Source organism: Pseudophryne corroboree, chromosome 8 (genome assembly GCF_028390025.1).
Source record: "Pseudophryne corroboree isolate aPseCor3 chromosome 8, aPseCor3.hap2, whole genome shotgun sequence".
NCBI lineage: Eukaryota > Metazoa > Chordata > Amphibia > Anura > Myobatrachidae > Pseudophryne > Pseudophryne corroboree.
This window is the reverse complement of record NC_086451.1, coordinates 232,870,074-232,891,131: the sequence shown is the minus strand read 5'-3', so window position 1 is coordinate 232,891,131 and position 21,058 is coordinate 232,870,074. Positions and strand designations below refer to the sequence as shown.

Below are 21,058 nucleotides of genomic sequence, written 5' to 3'. Positions count from 1 at the left end.
AACCCCGGGGACGCAGCCATGAAAATAGATGCCTTTTTGAGTACGTCAGACGAGTATGGAGGGGGCACAAACACAGCTAGCAATAGCAAGGGAACGGAGTTCATTTTACATTTTAAAAACACATACCTCCCCCATTGATCTGTCTGTACACTATCAAGCATGAAAGGCACAGACTTTTTAATCAAGATCGATACTCCCCGGGACGCTGCGGTGTGCTTGGAATGGAAAGCCCACCCCACCCATGGCTTTTTAAGAGACATGATCCTTGTACCCACCAAGTGCTTCACCATCAAAAAACCACATCTGATGCGTATTGTTTGATCTGTCTGAGTACCAGGGAACGCTTAATTTTGTCATTGATCCCCCTCACATTCCAGGACAGAAACTTAACCAAAGCCATAACAAAGCAGCGCAGTGATAAAGCAGATGACCCGCGACCAGCCACTCCCAGCAAACCATACCCCCGATTAGCTGCAACAGAAGCACACTAGAGACAAGCACATTGCACATCAGAAAATAAAAACAAAACAATTTCTTAACAAAACCCCCACCCCGTATACCATGAAGAACTTGCAGCATACCTGATTCCCGAACGACCAACATTCTAAAATAACAAACCCTAAAGACTAAGGCAAAAACTACCTTAACACATTCTACAAAGCCAAAAAGAAACCAAAAAGGGGGCCAAGAATTTAGTGACTTTAAGACAGGAGAAGATTCCAGCTAAATTCAAGTCCCCCCCAAGGCCATCAGAACAACCCCATTTATATAACTATTTGGGACCATACAGCGAGACAGACATATTCAGGTGGTCCCGAAACTAGTATAGAGAACTAAACCAGGATATTAACCGAAGGCAACAGGGGGCAGATATATGGATAGAGGTGAGCACCGCAATACCCTATGAAAAACAGAATATTATCTCCTAAGAATATCCCAGTAATCTCCCCGCCAATAATGTCTGCACATCCCTCCCAAGAAACACCACAGGCAGTAAATAAACAATATTCTTGCAAATGGAGAAACTGTATGCATGAGTTCAGTCAGCGGTCAGTGCCCGCCGTGCTGGAAAGCGTCTGTCCAACCACACGGGAAGAGCATAGCATAGGGGAGGTTTCGTTCACGCAGCCTGCGTTTCATGGGGACAAACTGAGCTCTATCCTTCTGAACGACCATAGCAAAATCCAGAAAGACTGAGATCGGAGAGCCGTTCCACTTGAGGGGGCCCTTAGTACGGGCCAGTTTCAGAATCACGTCCCTATCCCGGTAGTGAAGTAGCTTGGCAATAAACGTAAGGGGGGGTGCCCCGGAGGCAATGGGCTCATCGGGACTCTGAGCGCGCTCCACAACAAAATGTGAGGTGAACTCCTCCGCTCCGAACTCATCCAGTAGCCATTCCTCAAGAAATTTTTCGGGGGAGGCACCCTCCTCTTTCTCGGGGAGACCAACGAGACGGACATTGTTCCATCTCAATCTTCCCTCCATATCCGTCATCTTTCTATGTACCTCCAACGTCTGTGACTCCAGAGCAGAAGTATGTCTACCAAGTGGCGTAACCGTGTCCTCCAGTGTGGATATGCGTGTCTCAACTTCACCGACCCTCTCTCGCACCCGTTGAAGATCTTTCTGTATAATGGATAAGTCTACCTGGACCTGACCGATCCTGTCGGCTAAGCGGGCTTCGCTGGCAGTAACCGCATCCAGCACCTTCTGCAAAGCGGCATCTGTAGCCTCCACAGAAGAGGCGTTAGCTGACGGAGAGCGCGGCGACGAAGTCAACTGTACCTCCCCTCCCGGCTGGGACCATGTGGGAGGATTTCTTGCAAATTTCTCTAGCTTCGCATCAGCAGATTGATGTTGTTTGACCATTATAGCCAGGCCAATAGCAGAGAGTAGGGGAGTATGAAAGGACGGTTCTGTACGGAAGCACTCACCGCTTTCGCGTCCCCAGTGCACAGAATGGAAGGTTAGGTCACACGGGACCTGACCACATAGGGGATTCCCGCTTACCGTCAGTAACCGCCTGTTACTGACTCCACCCACTGCACTGTGGGCGGGTTTATGCTGCCACCAAACTCCTAACCTGCCGTGGCGTTTGGAACCACGGTTCTGCTCTGTATGTGCCGACACACTGCGTTACCACACCTGTGTGGTGTTGACGAATCCCCACTAGTCACCTGACTTGGCCGCTACCGGTAGCTGGCGGAAGGCGGAACTTGGGGACGCTGATTCACCCTAAACAGCCGGTGAACGGGGCTATGTTTCGCATAGCCCTGTAGGTCACAAGATGACGCAATCTTCTTGAGGCAGATGATGTTTTAATGCCAACAGAAAGTTCCGAAAAAAGAACTTAGCAGTACAGCAAGATGTTTACAGCAGAATGAAGATGGTACAATACAATTTTCATGGGGCAACTGCCCTTCTTTTATCCTACTCCAATACACATTACCACAGGGGGTAAGCCCGCCCTGTGGTGTACAATCAATCAATGTTTACCCATGGGCTGTGCATGCCTTGGTCACATGCACAGCTAACATTGTTCTCTATGGACAGTGGGGAGTGGTCACTCTCCTTTGTCTGTCCCATCCTGGAGGATCAGGATACGCCCCGGTGACGTTCAGTCTAGGCTGGGGGAAGTTTTCTCGCCTAAACTGACTTCCAGAAACCCAGTGTGGCACTCATTCACTGGCCTCGGCACTGCTGCGGCGCACCCCCCCTGCCGCCCAGCAGCCTGGCTACCTCCAGTGTGCTGAAGCGCCGGGAACAGAGCTCCCGGCCCCCCAGCAGTGGCGACCACAGAGCGCGCTGCAGCGGGAGCCGAGCTCCCAGCCACAGCAGCTCACCCTTCTCCCCCGGCGCACACACAGCTCAGTGCGCCGGGGGGCTGTGCTCACCGCTGCCGGGAGCGGAGCTCCCGGACTCAGGCGGTCAGCGGCTCATACAGATCACTGCAGCGGGAGCTGATCTCCCGGCTGCAGCGGTTACCCTCTCCCCTGGCGCGCACACACTGCTCAGTGCCCCAGGGGATGCCCACACTGCCGCGGTCGCCGGGTAGGTCCGGGACCGCGGCACACACTACAAATAAATTTTTTACCATCTTACACACACGGCGCCTAGCGCCGATTACATTTTAAATATGGCGCCGGGCACCTATTGTATATAAATATGGCGCCGGGCACTGAGGGTTAACCCCTTCAGTGCTGCGGCCGCCATTGTCCACGTGGGGGGTCTCTCCGGCCACAGGGAGTATAGTATATCAAAGCTGTCCAGCTGCTATGGGTGAAAATATATAGTATAGTATATCAAAATGTCCAGCTGCTGCCCTATGGACACGTAGTATATCAATACTGTCCAGAGGCTGCCTATGGAGATGGCAGTATATCAAATCCGTCCAGCTGTAGCTCGTCCAGACGTTACCCACAATAACAATTGCAGAGGGCCACCAGGAGGCAGTGAAAAGCAAGCTGCACTGTGTCAGTTTACTAGGGTAATATTGCAACCCAGCAGAGGAGCCACACGCAGCCTGCATATACTGTATCTGAAGTCTGAAGGCAGGGAAGCTCTCCCACAGGTCCCCCAAGGTGCACTCCATCCCCGCCAGCGGCGCAAATGGTTCCCCAGGAGACAGGCAAGGGAGCAGGAGCCGCAGCGGTAGATCAAGGGACCCGCGGCAGCACCTTAGCAGAGGATTTCTCAGTCTCTCCCCCGGGCACAAGCAGAGCAGGCAGAGCTCTCATCAGGGCCCCCGCTGTCTCGGCTCCACACAGCGGCGGCAGCAGGAGCGGGCACAGGCAGCGTGTAGAGCGGCAGCACGGGAAGACGGGAGAGCGGCGTCACATGTGGTGTAGCAGGCCCCGGCGCCCCGAGCACAGAAACAGTCCGGCCACAGTGGGAGAGCAGCCCACGGCTCCCAAATTAACACAGAGGTCCCTCCACAGCTTCACACTTGTACTGGGGCCATCTGCAGACCCAAGGGGGGACACAGGATGTAGAAGTCGGATGGTAGAGCTGGAGAGCCACACATTCTGTGTGCTACTCCATGTCCGCTGAAGCCACGCCCCATAAACCAAATTGTGTAATACAAAATTGATCAAAGATGTTCATATTTTGTCCTGCACCAATTCTTCTGTTACTACTATGTATTATCTGGATGAACCTTTGCTGTATGATGATATAGTTCTATTCCTACGCAAACCGGTGGCTCCTGCACCATGTGATTTCATACATGAATCGTGAATACCGGCTTAAGACGCTTCAGCGTTTTCCCGTTGCAGAGGATCAACCATATAGACAAATAAAACTCTTCGAGCACGGGGGATACATGAAAATAGCAAAATATACAAAAAAAAATTAGGGCCATACAGTGGTGACACAAAGACTTGAGAGGACCCCATAAAATAAAACTTTTTTTTTTTTTTTAAACAAAATCAGTGAAGTGGCAGAAAAATAACCAAGAGTGACATTGATGGTATAGAACAAATTCTGTCATTTATGGCCAATATTCCTATACACAACAGTGTGTGTGCACATGGTATTCATCTCTGTTACAGTTTACCTTTGTGCTTCCAATTAGAATGAGTATTTAGACAGAAATTAAAAGTTTGAAGAGCCAACAATTTTTTTATTTGCTTTTGGAAACATTAACCCTAAGCTGTGTCTCTCGCAGTGGCAAGGTACCATCTTAGAGTAACTACGTCTAAAAACGAGGTGGATGATGAGTTCCACCACCTCTCTATGACCACTTTAAAGCCCTAAGTATTAACCCGGGTACATAACAGACAACAATTTAAACTAATTTGCCAATAACCACAATTTATTTGACAAATTCTTAAAATCGTCCATGTGGGTACCCACTACATCGCTAGCAACATCCCCTGTTGTCTGTACATGCATCTCATTCTGGGGCTGTTGCTAGCAATTCCATGCTGCCGAAAGCAGCATGGCCACGCTCCCCCACCCCTGCCACGCACAGCATCTATTCACTACGGGTTACAGGGGGGGCCCCATCTGCGGGACAGTGCCCAAAAAAAACTAGTCTGTCCTGCAAAAATCGGTACAGTTAGGAGGTATAATGGTCTGAAGCTTATTTTTATGGTTTCTAATGGGCCTCTTCGTGCCAGTGAAGAGAAATAGTCATGACACAGCATACACTGACCTTCTAGAAAATGGTGTGCCATAGATTACGGATAAAGGTAAATTCTGGAGGTTGAGCTGCCATTGTCTGCTCAATTAGATGCATTTTAATACCACCATTACTGTAAACAAGCCTGTTTTTCAGCAGAGTTTCATCTCATTATACTATGTGACTGTTTCTGCTTTGCTTTGTTCAAAAAGATGTAGGAGTTCCTTATACTAAACATTTGTTCTCACTGGCCCGTAACCAGTTTATTGGGTAATAGAGTACAATATATGGTTACCTTATTTTGCTGTCACCCTACTTACAGCATTTTAAATCATTTATCATCCTGTATTATGTATGAATGCTTAGGCTTGTTAATTAGAATTGTATTAGTATTTGATGTGCATCATACTTGTACTTTTATACTTTGTGGAGCCTACTGTCCAATGCTGCTCACAACATTAGGACTCTGAATCACACGCCAGGAGTTTTAACAAAGAGCAGCAGTGAAAACCTTCAGAAGCTTACATATCATACTTCTCTTACCCAACAAGTTGTAAGAAAGGGTCTCTTATTTGGGTTGGTGCTGTAGAGGAGGCTGTATATACATACACTATACTTATTAATAGGTCTCATTTGTCTCATCATTTTGCATGAGTGCCTTCTCATTCAGCAGCGCACCAAGGTAAGAAATGCCCCCCAAAGTGGATGAAATAACGACTGTGTTCCAATGTTACTCACTTGTGATATCATAGACTACCACTGCAATAGTGGAATCGCGTATATAGCTTGGGATCAAACTACGAAAGCGTTCTTGTCCGGCGGTGTCCCAGAGCTGCAGCCGCACCTGCTGGTATCATGCCAATGAAAGCAGGAAACAATAAAAGAAAGGACAGATTTTGTGAGAAAGGAACATAAAGTCAAAAACAGGATTTTAATACCTACCAGTAAATCCTTTTCTCCTAGTTCGTAGAGGATGCTGGGGTCCATTTCATGACCATGGGGTATAGACGGTTCCGCAGGAGCCATGGGCACTTTAAGACTTTTCAAGGGTGTGAACTGGCTCCTCCCTCTATGCCCCTCCTCCAGACCTCAGTATAGGAACTGCGCCCAGGGAGACGGACATTTTTCGAGGAAAGGATTTACTTTTATACTAATGGTGAGATTCATACCAGCTCACACCTCAACCATGCCGCACATCATGGCATTCAACATAACACGCCAACAGGCATGAACCATTTACAGCAACATGCTGAAAACAAATGTAACACATTTGTGTAACTAACTGAACAAAACTGCAGGTAAAGTACGCACTGGGTCGGGCGCCCAGCATCCTCTACGGACTAGGAGAAAAGGATTTACCTGTAGGTATTAAAATCCTGTTGTTTTCTCATACGTCCTAGAGGATGCTGGGGTCCATTTCATGACCATGGGGTTTATACCAAAGCTCCAGTACGGGCGGGAGAGTGCGGATGACCCTGGAGCACCGATTGACCAAACTTGAGGTCCTCATCGGCCAAAGTGTCAAACTTACAAAATTTAGCAAAAGTGTTTGACCCTGACCAAGTAGCTGCTCTGCAAAGTTCCACTGCCGAGACCCCCCGGGTAGCCGCCCAGGACGAGCCCACCTTCCTAGTAGAATGGGCCTTCACCGACGTAGGTAACGGCAATCCAGCCGTAGAATGAGCGTGCTGAATCATGCCTCTGATCCAGCACGCAATAGTCTGCTTAGAAGCAGGACACCCAATCTTGCTGGGAGCATACAGGACAAACAGAGCCTCTGTTTTCCTTAACCAAGCTGTTCTTGTGACATAAATCTTCAAAGCTCTAACCACATCTAAAGACTGAGACTCAGTGAAAGTGTCAGTAGCTACTGGCACCACAATAGGTTGGTTTATGTGCGGGACGAAACCACCTTTAGAAGAAATTGTTGACGAGTTCTTAACTCTGCCCTATCTTCATGGAAGATCAGGTAAGGGCTCTTGTGAGACAAGGCCACCAACTCAGACACCCGCCTTGCGGATGCCAAGGCCAAAAGCATCACCACTTTCCAAGTGAGAAAACTTCAATTCTATCTCCTGCAGAGGTTCAAACCAATCTGATTGAAGGATCTGCAACACCACTTTAAGGTCCCATGGTGCCACTGGAGGCACAAATGGAGGCTGGATGTGCAGAACCCCTTTCACGAACGTCTGAACTTCTGGAAAGGAGGCCAATTGTTTTTTAAAGAAAACTGATAAGACCGAAATCTGGACCTTGATTGACCCCAATCTAAGGCCCGCATCCACACCAGCCTGCAGAAAATGGAGAAAACGTCCCAACTCAAACTTCCATAGTAGCCTTCTTGGATTCCCACCAAGACACATATTTTCTCCAAATACGGTGGTAATGTTTAGCCGTTACTCCTTTCCTGGCCTGAATAAGAGTGGGGATGACTTCCTAGGGAATACCCTTTCGGGGCTAGGATCCGGCGCTCAACAGCCATGCCGTCAAACGTAGCAGCGGCAAGTCTTGATAAACACACGGCCCCTGCTGTAGTAGGTCCTCTCGAGGAGGAAGAGGCCGAGGATCTTCTATGAGCAACTCCGGAAGATCTGGATACCAAGCCCTCCTTGGCCAGTCTGGGGCAATGAAGATTGCTCGAACTCTTGTTCTTATTATTTTGAGAACTTTTGGAATCAGTGGAAGTGGAGGGAAAACATATACCGACCGAAACACCCACTGGGTCACCAGTGCATCCACTGCTATTGCTTGAGGGTCTCTCGACCTGGAACAATATCTCTGAAGCTTCTTGTTTAATCGAGATGCCATCATGTCTACTTGAGAAACTCCCCAAAGACTTGTCACCTCTGCGAAGACTTCTTGGTGGAGGCCCCACTCTCCTGTATGGAGATCGTGTCTGCTGAGGAAGTCTGCTTCCCAGTTGTCCACTCCCGGAATGAAAATTGCTGACAGAGCTCTTACATGTCTTTCTGCCCAGAGGAGAATCCTTGTCACCTCTGCCATTGCCGCTCTGCTTTTCGTTCCGCCTTGCCTGTTTATGTACGAGACTGCTGTTACATTGTCCGACTGGATCTGCACGGGATGATCTTGAAGAAGATGTACCGCTTGTAGAAGGCTGTTGTAAATGGCTCTCAATTCCAGAACGTTTATGTGAAGGCAGGCTTCCTGACTTGACCATTTTCCTTGGAAGCTTTCCCCCTGTGTGATAGCTCCCCAGCCTCGGAGGCTTGCATCCATGGTTACCAGGACCCAGTTCTGAATCTCGAACCTGCGTCCCTCTAATAGGTGAGAACTGTGTAGCCACCACAGGAGCGAAATCCTGGCTTTGGGGGACAGAATATTTTCCGGTGCATGTGTAGGTGGGATCCGGACCACTTGTCCAACAGGTCCCACTGGAATACTCTGGCATGAAATCGGCCAAACTGTATGGCCTCGTATGCCGCTACCATTTTCCCCAATAACCGAATGCATTGCTGGATCGACGCGCTTGTTGGTTTCAATATTTGTTTGACCATTTTCTGGATTTCCAGAGCCTTTTCCACTGGAAGAAATACTCTGTACTTCTGTGTCCAGAATCATCCCTAAAAAAGGACAATCTTGTTGTTGGTTCCAACTGCGACTTTGCAAAATTCATGATCCAACCGTGTTGTTGGGAGTATTGACAGGGAGAGTGCGATGTTCTGCACAAACTGTTCCCTGGACCTCGCTTTTATCAGGAGATCGTCCAGATAAGGAATTATATTGACTCCTTTTTGACGAAGGAGGACCATCATCTCCTCCATCACCTTGGTGAATACTGCAGATTTGGCAGAAGCAGGGGTGGACTTCTGCTCCTGCGATCCGGGAGACGCTGCGGATTTCTTTCCTTTCTCCATTCCCCTACCTGCAAAAAAGGGGGAACCTTTGGCCTTTTTGTATTTGTTGGCCGAAAGGACTGCATGCGAGAGTGATGTGTCTTTTTCGCCGGTGTAGGCGCATAAGGCAAGAATGTCGACTTTCCTGCGGTAGCCGCCGAGACTAACGCATCCAGCCCATCACCAAACAAGGCCTCACCTTTATACGGGAGAGCCTCCATATTTCTTTTGGAATCTGCATCAGCATTCCACTGGCGAATCCACAACGCCCTCCGAGCCGATACTGCCATGCTAGCGGTTCTTGATCCCAAGAGATCAATATATTTCATGGTTTCTAGTACGTACGCAGCAGCGTCTTTGATATGACCTAACGTTAGGAGTATCTCATCTCCATCTACTGTGTCAATGTCTAATGACAAGTTTTCTGACCACTTCTCAATAGCACTACTCACCCACGCACAGACAATGGTAGGCCTGAGTAGTATCCCTTTGGCCACATCAATAGATCACCTCACTCACTTGCGCCTGTAGGCTCCTTAAGTGAAGCCATTCCAGGTACAGGGAGAAACACCTTTTCTCTTTTATGACAGGGCCCTGTCTAAAATGCGGGGTGACTCCCACCTTTAGGAAAAAGGTAAGCTGCCTGAATTCCTTTTGGGAATCTGAAATTTCTTTTCAGGTTAAAATCAGACTCCCTCCAAGAGACTGTTCCTGAGGTGGAGGGAAAATTACATTACTTCTTTACTAAAGTAAACCCTCTCCTTGTGGTAAGAGAGGGGCTTCGTAACTTCTAACACCACCTTTATAGCTAAAACATGTTTTGAATGCTTTTTTGCTAATTTAAGACCTATTCCCCTGGAATCACTAGTGTCGACACAGGAAACACAGGAGTCCGTGTCAGTATCAGTTTGTACTACTTGCAAATTTGTATGTGAACCAGAGGGGTCCCTGTGGATGAAAGGCAGAACTATTAAAAATCACATCTTCAACAGATTATATTCAGTTTTCTGTATGAGATTCAGTAGTGATTCACACTATCATGTAACCTTTCACCCAGTCAGGCTCTTGGTGTCATATTACACCTCTGTGTCTCTAACATGTCTTCCACAGAGGAAGAGATTCCCTGCCAGAGACATGTCACACACGTGCTCAACCACACCACAGACACTCCGGGACTTATAGGGGACAGACCCACAGTAAAATCTGTCAGAGGGACACAGATAGGATTTGCCAGTTCACAACCCAGCGCCAGTAACACAATGTCTGTGAACACAAAATGCCCACTGACATGCAGCGCTTTTATAATGCTAATCACACAATTATATAGCACCAAGTTCACTGTGGCCCCCCCTGTTTTGCACCCTGATACTTTGATACTTGTTCAGTAGTGGAGGAGGACCAGAGTAGTCTCTGCAGCCTGAGGAGAGAGAGAAAATGGCGCTGAGTAGTGTGCTGGCTGACTGAGGAGGAAGCTCCACTCTTCAATGGTGTGTTTCTCCTCAGGTTTTATGAGGTAATTCTTCTGACTTCTGGCTCTGTGAGGGGGGTGACGGCATGCTGTGGGAGTGAGCATCTAGGAACGGCTAGTGTTCAGTTCCCTTCAGGAGCTAATGGTGTCCTGTCAGCCAGAAGCAGAGCCATGAAACTCTTTAGGAAATTGGTTCCTACTTCTGCCCCCTCAGTCCCACGAAGCAGGGAGACTGTTGCCAGCAGTTCTCCCTGAAAATAAAAAACCTAACATAAGTCTTTTCAGAGAAACTCAGTAGAGCTCCTCTGGAGTGCATCCACTCTGCCTGGGCACATTTCTAAAACTGAGGTCTGGAGGAGGGGCATAGAGGGAGGAGCCAGTTCACACCCTTGAAAAGTCTTAAAGTGCCCATGGCTCCTGCGGAACAGTCTATACCCCATGGTCATGAAATGGACCCCAGCATCCTCTAGGACGTATGAAAAATAAGAGGATTTTGGTACTTACCGATAAATCCATTTCTCAGAATCCTCTAGGGGACACTGGAGTCCTATACAGTAGGGGTGTGAAGCTTGCAACCGGAGGTGTGGCACAATCTAAAATTAGCCTGGTCTGCACAGCCGGCTCCTCCCCCTTCACATCCCTCCTCCCTCAGTTTGGAAAATTGACTAAGAGAATAGGACATGATACTATAGCACATGGCGAGGAACCGAACCGTACAACATATCGAACAGCATCCAAGAAACTTCTTTAACCGAAAAACTAACGCTGTTTGTACGAACTGTTTGAACAAGAACTTTTGAACACAGCAGGCTGACAGCACCGAGGCGAGCGTCCATGGTCCCCTAGAGGATTCAGAGAAATGGATTTATCGGTAAGTACAAAAATCCTCTTTTCTCTTTCATCTACTAGGGGACGTCCCACAGTTATCCCCCAGGGAGGGAGTGCTGTCGGTGGCCTGCAAAACTAAACGTCCAAACTTAAGAGTCACCAGACACAAAGGCATCAAACTTGTAAAATTTCGCAAACGTGTGGGCTGAGGACCACGTCGCCGCTCTGCAAAATGGAGTAGTGGAAGCACCTCTGGCAGCCGCCCATGAGGCACCCACTGATCGGGTGGGTATGAGCACCCGTCTAAACTGGAACCTGTTTGCCACAGGAAATATAAGCTTGCCGAATGGCAAGTCTAATCCATCTAGACAAAGACTGCTTAGATGCTGGCCAACCCTTCTCTGGCCCATCATAATGAACAAACAAATGGTCCGACTTTCTGAAGGACGACGTAACTTGTACGTATACCCGTAACGCTCAGACAACATCCAAGGACACGTCCCCATCTGCGAGACCCTGGAAAGATGGGACCACAATTGGCTGGTTTACGTGAAACCCCGAAACAAACTTAGCAAGGAAATCTGCTCTTGTACGGAGTTCCGCCCTATCCTCATGAAAAATTAAACGATAAGGCTCCCAACAAAGAAACCCGCCTGGCCGAAGCCAAGGTAAGCAATAACGTGACCTTCCAAGAGAGATATTTCAGGTCTGTTCTTGCCAACGTCTCAAAAGTTGGTGATCTCAAAAATTCCAACACCAAATTTAAGTCCCATGGTCCAGAAGGAGGACGAACCCCCTGTAAAAAAGTTTGAACCTCTGGCGAGGATGCTAACCGCTGTAGAAACGGGATGGAGGGAGCCGAAATCTGAACCTTCAGAGAGCCCAGCCTCAGTCCTACAGCCAGCCCGGCCTGAAGGAAGAGCAGAAGTCTGGATAACCGGAAGTTCGTCGAATTCCACCCATGTTCTTGACACCAGTTCATGTACCTCTTCAAAATCCTGTAGTAGTGCATGGCTGTGACCGGCTTCCTAGCGGCAAGCATCGTAGGAATGGCCGTTCTTGATATCCCCTGTTCCTAAAGATCCGGGTTCCAATAGCCACATCGTTAAACGCAGCCTTTTCAGGTCTGGGTGTTGGAACGGTCCCTGAGATAGCAGGTCCTCTCTCTGAGGTAACTGCCAAGGATCTTCCGCTAGTAACCCTCGCAGGTCTGAGTACCAACTCCTGCGGGGCCAATCTGGTGCGATTAGAATCGCCCACACTTGCTCTCGTTTCAACCGTTTCAAAACCCTGGGTATGAGGGGGAAAGGTAGAAAAATGTAAACCTTCCTGTAACACCAAGGAAATGTTAATGCGTCCACTCCTTCTGCTGTTGGATCTCTCGTCCTGGACACATATCTGGGAAGCTTATGGTTTTGCCGAGACACCATTAGGTCTACTTGAGGTAGACCCCATCTCCTCACCACCGTGTTGAACATCCGTGGATGCAGGCACCACTCTCCCGGATGCATGTCCTGGCGACTGAGATAATCTGCTTCTGAGTTCTCCACACCTGGAATGAACACTGCCGAGAGGATGATGTTTCGCCTTTCTGCCCACAACAAGATCTTTGTGGCTTCCTGTAACACCATCCTGCACTTTGTCCCTCCTTGACGGTTTATGTAAGCCGTCATTGTGACATTGTCCGACTATCTTTAAGTGTTGACCCATGACTAGGTCTTCGGCTAAGAGAAGCGCATTGTAAACCGCTCTCAGCTCGAGAATGGTTATGGGTAGTCTGCTTTCCTGTACCGTCCACCTGCCCTGAAACTGATGTTCCTCCAGGACAGCACCCCAGCCTCTGAGACTGGCATCCATTGTTAGGATCCTCCAATCCCAAATGTCGAATCTCTTGCCTGCTGCGATATTCCTGTGCAACGACCACCAAATTAAGGAGGTTTGCATGCACAGTGGAAGTCGGATTCCTCGATGTAGAAGCCAGTGCGAAACTGCTCCCTGAGTAATGAGGTTCATCTGGAATGGTCGGGAATGAAGTCTGCCGTACTGGAGAGCCTCAAATGACGCCACCATCTTCCCGAGAAGTTGCACCGAGAGGTTTAGAGAGTTTGTGTTCTCCATACCTGAGCCACTAATCTCTGTAGGTCCTGGACCTTGTTCACTGGTAGGAATACTCTCAATTGAACAGTGTCCAAGATGAGACCGAAGGACTGAATCCGTTGAGTAGTCATGAGGTTGGATTTCTGGAAATTCACAATCCACCCATGCTGAATGAGAAATTGATGAAATGTCTGGACATACTTGATCGCCTGTTCCTGAGTTGATGCCTTGATCAGTAGATCGTCTAGATAAGGAATAATCGTGACCCCCCAACAGTCTCGATTTTGCAACCATGATTGCCATGATCTTCATAAAGATTCTTGGGGCTGATGATAGACCGAACGTCAAGGCCCTGAATTGGTAGTGATCCGTCACCAGTGCGAACCTTAAGTAAGCCTGGTGAGGAGTCCAGATTGGGATATGCAGATATGCGAGTATCAGTCTGGCTTTGGTATGACAAAAATACTGGAATAGAAACCCGTTCCTCTCTGCGAGGTGGGAACTGGAATAATGACCCCTGACCGTAGCAATTTCTGAATTGCTGTTAGTAGTGCCTTTGCTTTCTGAAGGCACCGAGGCAATCCCGTTGTAAAAAAAACTGACTATGAGGCCTCTGTTGAAAATCCAGTTTGTACCCCTGGGCAATTATGTTGTTTATCCAAAATTCTGGTGAGGTTTTAGCCCAGAAGCCCCGAAAACCTTCCAGACGCGTGCCCATCAAGGGGGACCTCAGGTGAGCTGGGAGGCAGTCATGCCACGGCCTTGTCAGCAGGTTTATCCTGCGTTCTGGTCGTTGACTGTGAGCAGTCTCCACCTCTGCCTCCACGTGCTTGTGTACCGAAACCTCTTCCTCGGGCTCGAAAGGACTGTGATTTAAAGGAATTAAACATTGGTCCCAAATAACCTCTCCTAACCTGTGGAGTGGTTCTTGTATAAGGAGTAGGCAGAAAAGTGGACTTCTCTGCTGTAGCTTGTGAAATCCACTTGTCCAACTCTGGAATGAAAAGCATTTCACCCCCAAAGGGGATAGATTCCACCGCCTTTTTGGTGTCAGTCTCCTTGCCATTCCCTGAGCCATAAAATCCGCCTAGCCGATATGGCCGATGCGGAGATGCGCGATGCTATCCTGCTCATATCCTTTGAGGCTTGACACAGGTATGAAGCTGATTCTCGAATATGTTCCGCCAGGTGGGTAATTTCTTCCAAGCTATTTTCCTCCTCAATAGCCTGTACAATACGTCCAGACCATGCTCCCATGGCCTTGTTAACCCAAGCACAGATGATCGTAGGTCTCCGTGCCGCAATCCGCTGCTACAAAAATTTACTTTAAAGCTGTGTCAAACTTACAATCTGAAGCATCCTTATAGTCTTTACATTGGGTATTGGGAAGATTGTCTTCTTTGACAACCTTCCTAGGAAAGCATCCACTATTGGTGGAGTCTCCCACTTATTCATTACACCTTTAGGTAAAGGGTAAGTTACTTAAAACCTCTTCAGAAATATAAAGCGTTTATCAGGTTGCTTCCAAGCCTCCTCTGAAATTAGAGAGATGTAGTAATGGGAAACACTGCTGAACGCGGTTTTTGGGATTCAAATAATTAGAAATCCTCTGGCTCCTTAACTTCTTCCACTTTAAAGTTCAGGCTCTCTTTTACCGCGTCGATTAAGGAATCGAGACCCGAGAGTGCAGTATCCTCTTCCAGAGAATCGGCATCTAGGTTAGATTCAATCAACTCACCTTCCTCTGTATCAATAATAAGACCCTCCTCCTCCTCTGATTCTGGTACAATAGGAAGAGGTCTTTTAACTCCTTGCGCACATTTGTTTCTGCTTGTTCGGGCGGCGGTAACCCGATTGAGAAATTCTTCCGTCGTTTTTGAGAATCCTGCAGCACATACCGATTGCTGCTTGCGTGATTCAGCCATCTCCCTGGAGATTCTATTTGCAAGGTTTTCTTCCCATGACCTAGACATAGCACTGCTCCCAGGTGTAGTGTCCTTGTCTAAGCAGGAGTCGCACACCCCGCAGCTGCCAACCCGCGTGCTCTTCTTGTCACATTTCGTACAAACCTAACAGGTCTTGGTTGTTTAAAACCCCTACCAGGGTACTTCACAGCGCTTTCTCCTTTAAACTAGGAAAAGAAAGACTGTGCTAGATGACGGAAGCAAAGGTATCAGGTCCAGCTGGAATCACTCTTCCCTTCCTTATATTGCAAAAGGACAAGAATAAATAAAAAAATTAAAATAAAAAAAAATAAGATTTTACTTACCGATAAATCTATTTCTCGGAGTCCGTAGTGGATGCTGGGGTTCCTGAAAGGACCATGGGGAATAGCGGCTCCGCAGGAGACAGGGCACAAAAAGTAAAGGTTTTCCGATCAGGTGGTGTGCACTGGCTCCTCCCCCTATGACCCTCCTCCAGACTCCAGTTAGGTACTGTGCCCGGACGAGCGTACACAATAAGGGAGGATTTTGAATCCCGGGTAAGACTCATACCAGCCACACCAATCACACCGTACAACTTGTGATCTAAACCCAGTTAACAGTATGATAACAGCGGAGCCTCTGAAAGATGGCTTCCTTTAACAATAACCCGAATTAGTTAACAATAACTATGTACAACTTATGCAGATAATCCGCACTTGGGATGGGCGCCCAGCATCCACTACGGACTCCGAGAAATAGATTTATCGGTAAGTAAAATCTTATTTTCTCTATCGTCCTAGTGGATGCTGGGGTTCCTGAAAGGACCATGGGGATTATACCAAAGCTCCCAAACGGGCGGGAGAGTGCGGATGACTCTGCAGCACCGAATGAGAGAACTCCAGGTCCTCCTTAGCCAGAGTATCAAATTTGTAAAATTTTACAAACGTGTTCTCCCCTGACCACGTAGCTGCTCGGCAAAGTTGTAATGCCGAGACCCCTCGGGCAGCCGCCCAAGATGAGCCCACCTTCCTTGTGGAGTGGGCCTTTACAGATTTAGGCTGTGGCAAGCCTGCCACAGAATGTGCAAGTTGGATTGTGCTACAGATCCAACGAGCAATCGTCTGCTTAGACGCAGGAGCACCCATCTTGTTGGGTGCATACAATATAAACAACGAGTCAGATTTTCTGACTCCAGCTGTCCTTGCAATATATATTTTTAATGCTCTGACAACGTCCAGTAACTTGGAGTCCTCCAAGTCACTTGTAGCCGCAGGCACTACAATAGGCTGGTTCAGATGAAATGCTGACACCACCTTAGGGAGAAAATGCGGACGAGTCCGCAGTTCTGCCCTGTCCGAATGGAAAATCAGATATGGGCTTTTGTAAGATAAAGCTGCCAATTCTGACACTCTCCTGGCAGAAGCCAGGGCTAGAAGCATGGTCACTTTCCATGTGAGATATTTCAAATCCACCTTTTTTAGTGGTTCAAACCAATGAGATTTTAGGAAGTCCAAAACCACATTTAGATCCCACGGTGCCACTGGAGGCACCACAGGAGGCTGTATATGCAGCACTCCCTTAACAAAGGTCTGGACTTCAGGGACTGAAGCCAATTCTTTTTGAAAGAAAATCGACAGGGCCGAAATTTGAACCTTAATAGATCCCAATTTGAGACCCATTGACAATCCTGATTGCAGGAAATGTAGGAATCGACCCAGTTGAAATTCCTCCGTCGGAGCACTCCGATCTTCGCACCACGCAACATATTTTCGCCAAATTCGGTGATAATGTTGCACGGTTACTTCCTTCCTTGCTTTAATCAAAGTAGGAATGACTTCTTCCGGCATGCCTCTTTCCTTTAGGATCCGGCGTTCAACCGCCATGCCGTCAAACGCAGCCGCGGTAAGTCTTGAAACAGACAGGGACCCTGCTGAAGCAAGTCCCTCCTTAGAGGTAGAGGCCACGGATCTTCCGTGATCATCTCTTGAAGTTCCGGGTACCAAGTCCTCCTTGGCCAATCCGGAACCACTAGTATCGTTCTTACGCCTCTTTGCCGTATAATTCTCAATACTTTTGGTATGAGAGGCAGAGGAGGAAACACATACACCGACTGGTACACCCAAGGCGTTACCAGCGCGTCCACAGCTATTGCCTGCGGATCTCTTGACCTGGCGCAATACCTGTCCAGTTTTTTGTTGAGGCGAGACGCCATCATGTCCACCATTGGTCTTTCCCAACGGGTTACCAGCATGTGGAAGACTTCTGGATGAAGTCCCCACTCTCCCGGGTGAAGATCGTGTCTGCTGAGGAAGTCTGCTTCCCAGTTGTCCACTCCCGGGATGAACACTGCTGACAGTGCTATCACATGATTCTCTGCCCAGCGAAGAATCCTTGCAGCTTCTGCCATTGCCCTCCTGCTTCTTGTGCCGCCCTGTCTGTTCACATGGGCGACTGCCGTGATGTTGTCCGACTGGATCAATACCGGTTTTCCCTGAAGCAGAGGTTCTGCCTGGTTTAGAGCATTGTATATTGCTCTTAGTTCCAGAATGTTTATGTGAAGAGACGTTTCCAGGCTCGTCCATACTCCCTGGAAGTTTCTTCCTTGTGTGACTGCTCCCCAGCCTCTCAGGCTGGCGTCCGTGGTCACCAGGATCCAATCCTGTATGCCGAATCTGCGGCCCTCCAATAGATGAGCACTCTGCAACCACCACAGAAGAGACACCCTTGTCCTTGGAGACAGGGTTATCCGTAGGTGCATCTGAAGATGCGACCCTGACCATTTGTCCAACAGATCCCTTTGGAAAATTCTTGCGTGGAATCTGCCGAATGGAATCGCTTCGTAAGAAGCCACCATTTTTCCCAGGACTCTTGTGCATTGATGTACAGACACCTTTCCTGGTTTTAGGAGGTTCCTGACAAGCTCGGATAACTCCTTGGCTTTTTCCTCCGGGAGAAAAACCTTTTTCTGAACCGTGTCCAGAATCATCCCTAGGAACAGCAGACGAGTTGTCGGCATTAACTGGGATTTTGGAATATTCAGAATCCACCCGTGCTGTTTTAGCACTTCTTGAGACAGTGCTAATCCCATCTCTAGCTGTTCTCTGGACTTATTAGGAGATCGTCCAAGTATGGGATAATTAATACGCCTTTTCTTCGAAGAAGAATCATCATCTCGGCCATTACCTTTGTAAAGATCCGAGGTGCCGTGGACAATCCGAACGGCAGCGTCTGAAACTGATAGTGACAGTTTTGTACAACGAACCTGAGGTACCCCTGGTGTGAGGGGTAAATTGGAACGTGGAGATACGCATCCTTGATGTCCAAGGATACCATAAAGTCCCCCTCTTCCAGGTTCGCTATCACTGCTCTGAGTGACTCCATTTTGAACTTGAACTTCTTTATGTACAGGTTCAAGGACTTCAGATTTAGAATAGGCCTTACCGAGCCATCCGGCTTCGGTACCACAAAAAGAGTGGAATAATACCCCTTCCCTTGTTGCAGAAGAGGTACCTTGACTATCACCTGCTGAGAGTACAGCTTGTGAATGGCTTCCAACACCGTCTCCCTTTCGGAGGGGGACGTTGGTAAAGCAGACCTCAGGAAACGGCGAGGTGGATCTGTCTCTAATTCCAACCTGTATCCCTGAGATATTATCTGCAGGATCCAGGGATCTACTTGCGAGTGAGCCCACTGCGCGCTGTAATTTTTGAGACGACCGCCCACCGTCCCCGAGTCCGCTTGAGAAGCCCCAGCGTCATGCTGAGGCTTTTGTAGAAGCCGGGGAGGGCTTCTGATCCTGGGAAGGAGCTGCGTGTTGCTGTCTCTTCCCTCGACCTTTGCCTCGTGGCAAATATGAATAGCCCTTTGCTCTCTTATTTTTAAAGGAACGAAAGGGCTGCGGTTGAAAAGTCGGTGCCTTTTTCTGTTGGGGAGTGACTTGAGGTAGAAAGGTGGATTTCCCGGCTGTAGCCGTGGCCACCAAATCTGATAGACCGACTCCAAATAACTCCTCCCCCTTATACGGCAAAACTTCCATATGCCGTTTTGAATCCGCATCGCCTGTCCACTGTCGCGTCCATAAAGCTCTTCTGGCCGAAATGGACATAGCACTTACCCGTGATGCCAGTGTGCATATATCCCTCTGTGCATCACGCATATAAAGAAATGCATCCTTTATTTGTTCTAACGACAGTAAAATATTGTCCCTGTCCAGGGTATCAATATTTTCAATCAGGGATTCTGACCAAACTACCCCCGCACTGCCCATCCAGGCAGTTGCTACAGCTGGTCGTAGTATAACACCTGCATGTGTGTATATACTTTTTTGGATATTTTCCATCCTCCTATCTGATGGATCTTTAAGTGCGGCCGTCTCAGGAGAGGGTAACGCCACTTGTTTAGATAAGCGTGTTAGCGCCTTGTCCACCCTAGGAGGTGTTTCCCAGCGCTCCCTAACCTCTGGCGGGAAAGGGTATAATGCCAATAATTTCTTTGAAATTATCAGCTTTTTATCAGGGGCAACCCACGCTTCATTACACACGTCATTTAGTTCTTCTGATTCAGGAAAAACTATAGGTAGTTTTTTCATACCCCACATAATACCCTGTTTAGTGGTACCTGTAGTATCAGCTAAATGTAACGCCTCCTTCATTGCCAAAATCATATAACGTGTGGCCCTACTGGAAAATACGGTTGATTCGTCACCGTCACCACTGGAGTCATCACCTGTGTCTGGGTCTGTGTCGACCGACTGAGGCAAAGGGCGTTTCACAGCCCCTGACGGTGTTTGAGTCGCCTGGACAGGCACTAATTGATTGTCCGGCCGTCTCATGTCGTCAAACGACTGCTTTAGCGTGTTGACACTATCCCGTAGTTCCATAAATAAAGGCATCCATTCTGGTGTCGACCCCCTAGGAGGTGACATCCCCATATTTGGCAATTGCTCCGCCTCCACACCAATATCGTCCTCATACATGTCGACACACACGTACCGACACACAGCAGACACACAGGGAATGCTCCTAATGAAGACAGGACCCACTAGCCCTTTGGGGAGACAGAGGGAGAGTTTGCCAGCACACACCAAAAGCGCTATATATATATCAGGGATAGCCTTATAATAAGTGCTCCCCTATAGCTGCTTTGTTATATAAAAATATCGCCATAAATTTGCCCCCCCTCTCTGTTTTACCCTGTTTCTGTAGTGCAGTGCAGGGGAGAGACCTGGGAGCCGTCCTGACCAGCGGAGCTGTGAGAGGAAATGGCGCCGTGTGCTGAGGAGATAGGCCCCGCCCCTTTTCCGGCGGGCTCGTCTCCCGCTATTTTGAGAAATCAGGCAGGGGTTAAATATCTCCATATAGCCTCTAGGGCTATATGTGAGGTATTTTTAGCCTTTATAGGTACTCATTTTGCCTCCCAGGGCGCCCCCCTCCCAGCGCCCTGCACCCTCAGTGACTGCCGTGTGAAGTGTGCTGAGAGGAAAATGGCGCACAGCTGCAGTGCTGTGCGCTACCTTTAGAAGACTGCAGGAGTCTTCAGCCGCCGATTCTGGACCTCTTCTGTCTTCAGCATCTGCAAGGGGGCCGGCGGCGCGGCTCCGGTGACCATCCAGGCTGTACCTGTGATCGTCCCTCTGGAGCTTGATGTCCAGTAGCCAAGAAGCCAATCCATCCTGCACGCAGGTGAGTTGACTCCTTCTCCCCTCAGTCCCTCGCTGCAGTGATCCTGTTGCCAGCAGGAATCACTGTAACATAAAAAACCTAGC

The 21,058-nt window shown here is 48.5% G+C and overlaps 1 protein-coding gene across 2 annotated transcripts in view; it reads right to left on the bottom strand.

Annotated features, from left to right (window-relative positions):
• LOC134948854 (ras-related protein Rab-6B-like) overlaps window positions 1-21,058 on the bottom strand; it is a 239,872-nt gene that overhangs the window by 71,829 nt on the left and 146,985 nt on the right. The window contains exon 4 of one of the 2 annotated variants that reach the window (XM_063937102.1): window positions 5,861-5,969. In XM_063937102.1, coding sequence (XP_063793172.1) covers window positions 5,861-5,969 — 109 coding nt within the window. The remainder of the gene's footprint in view (window positions 1-5,860; window positions 5,970-21,058) is intronic. The other variant, XM_063937103.1, reaches the window with a different exon arrangement.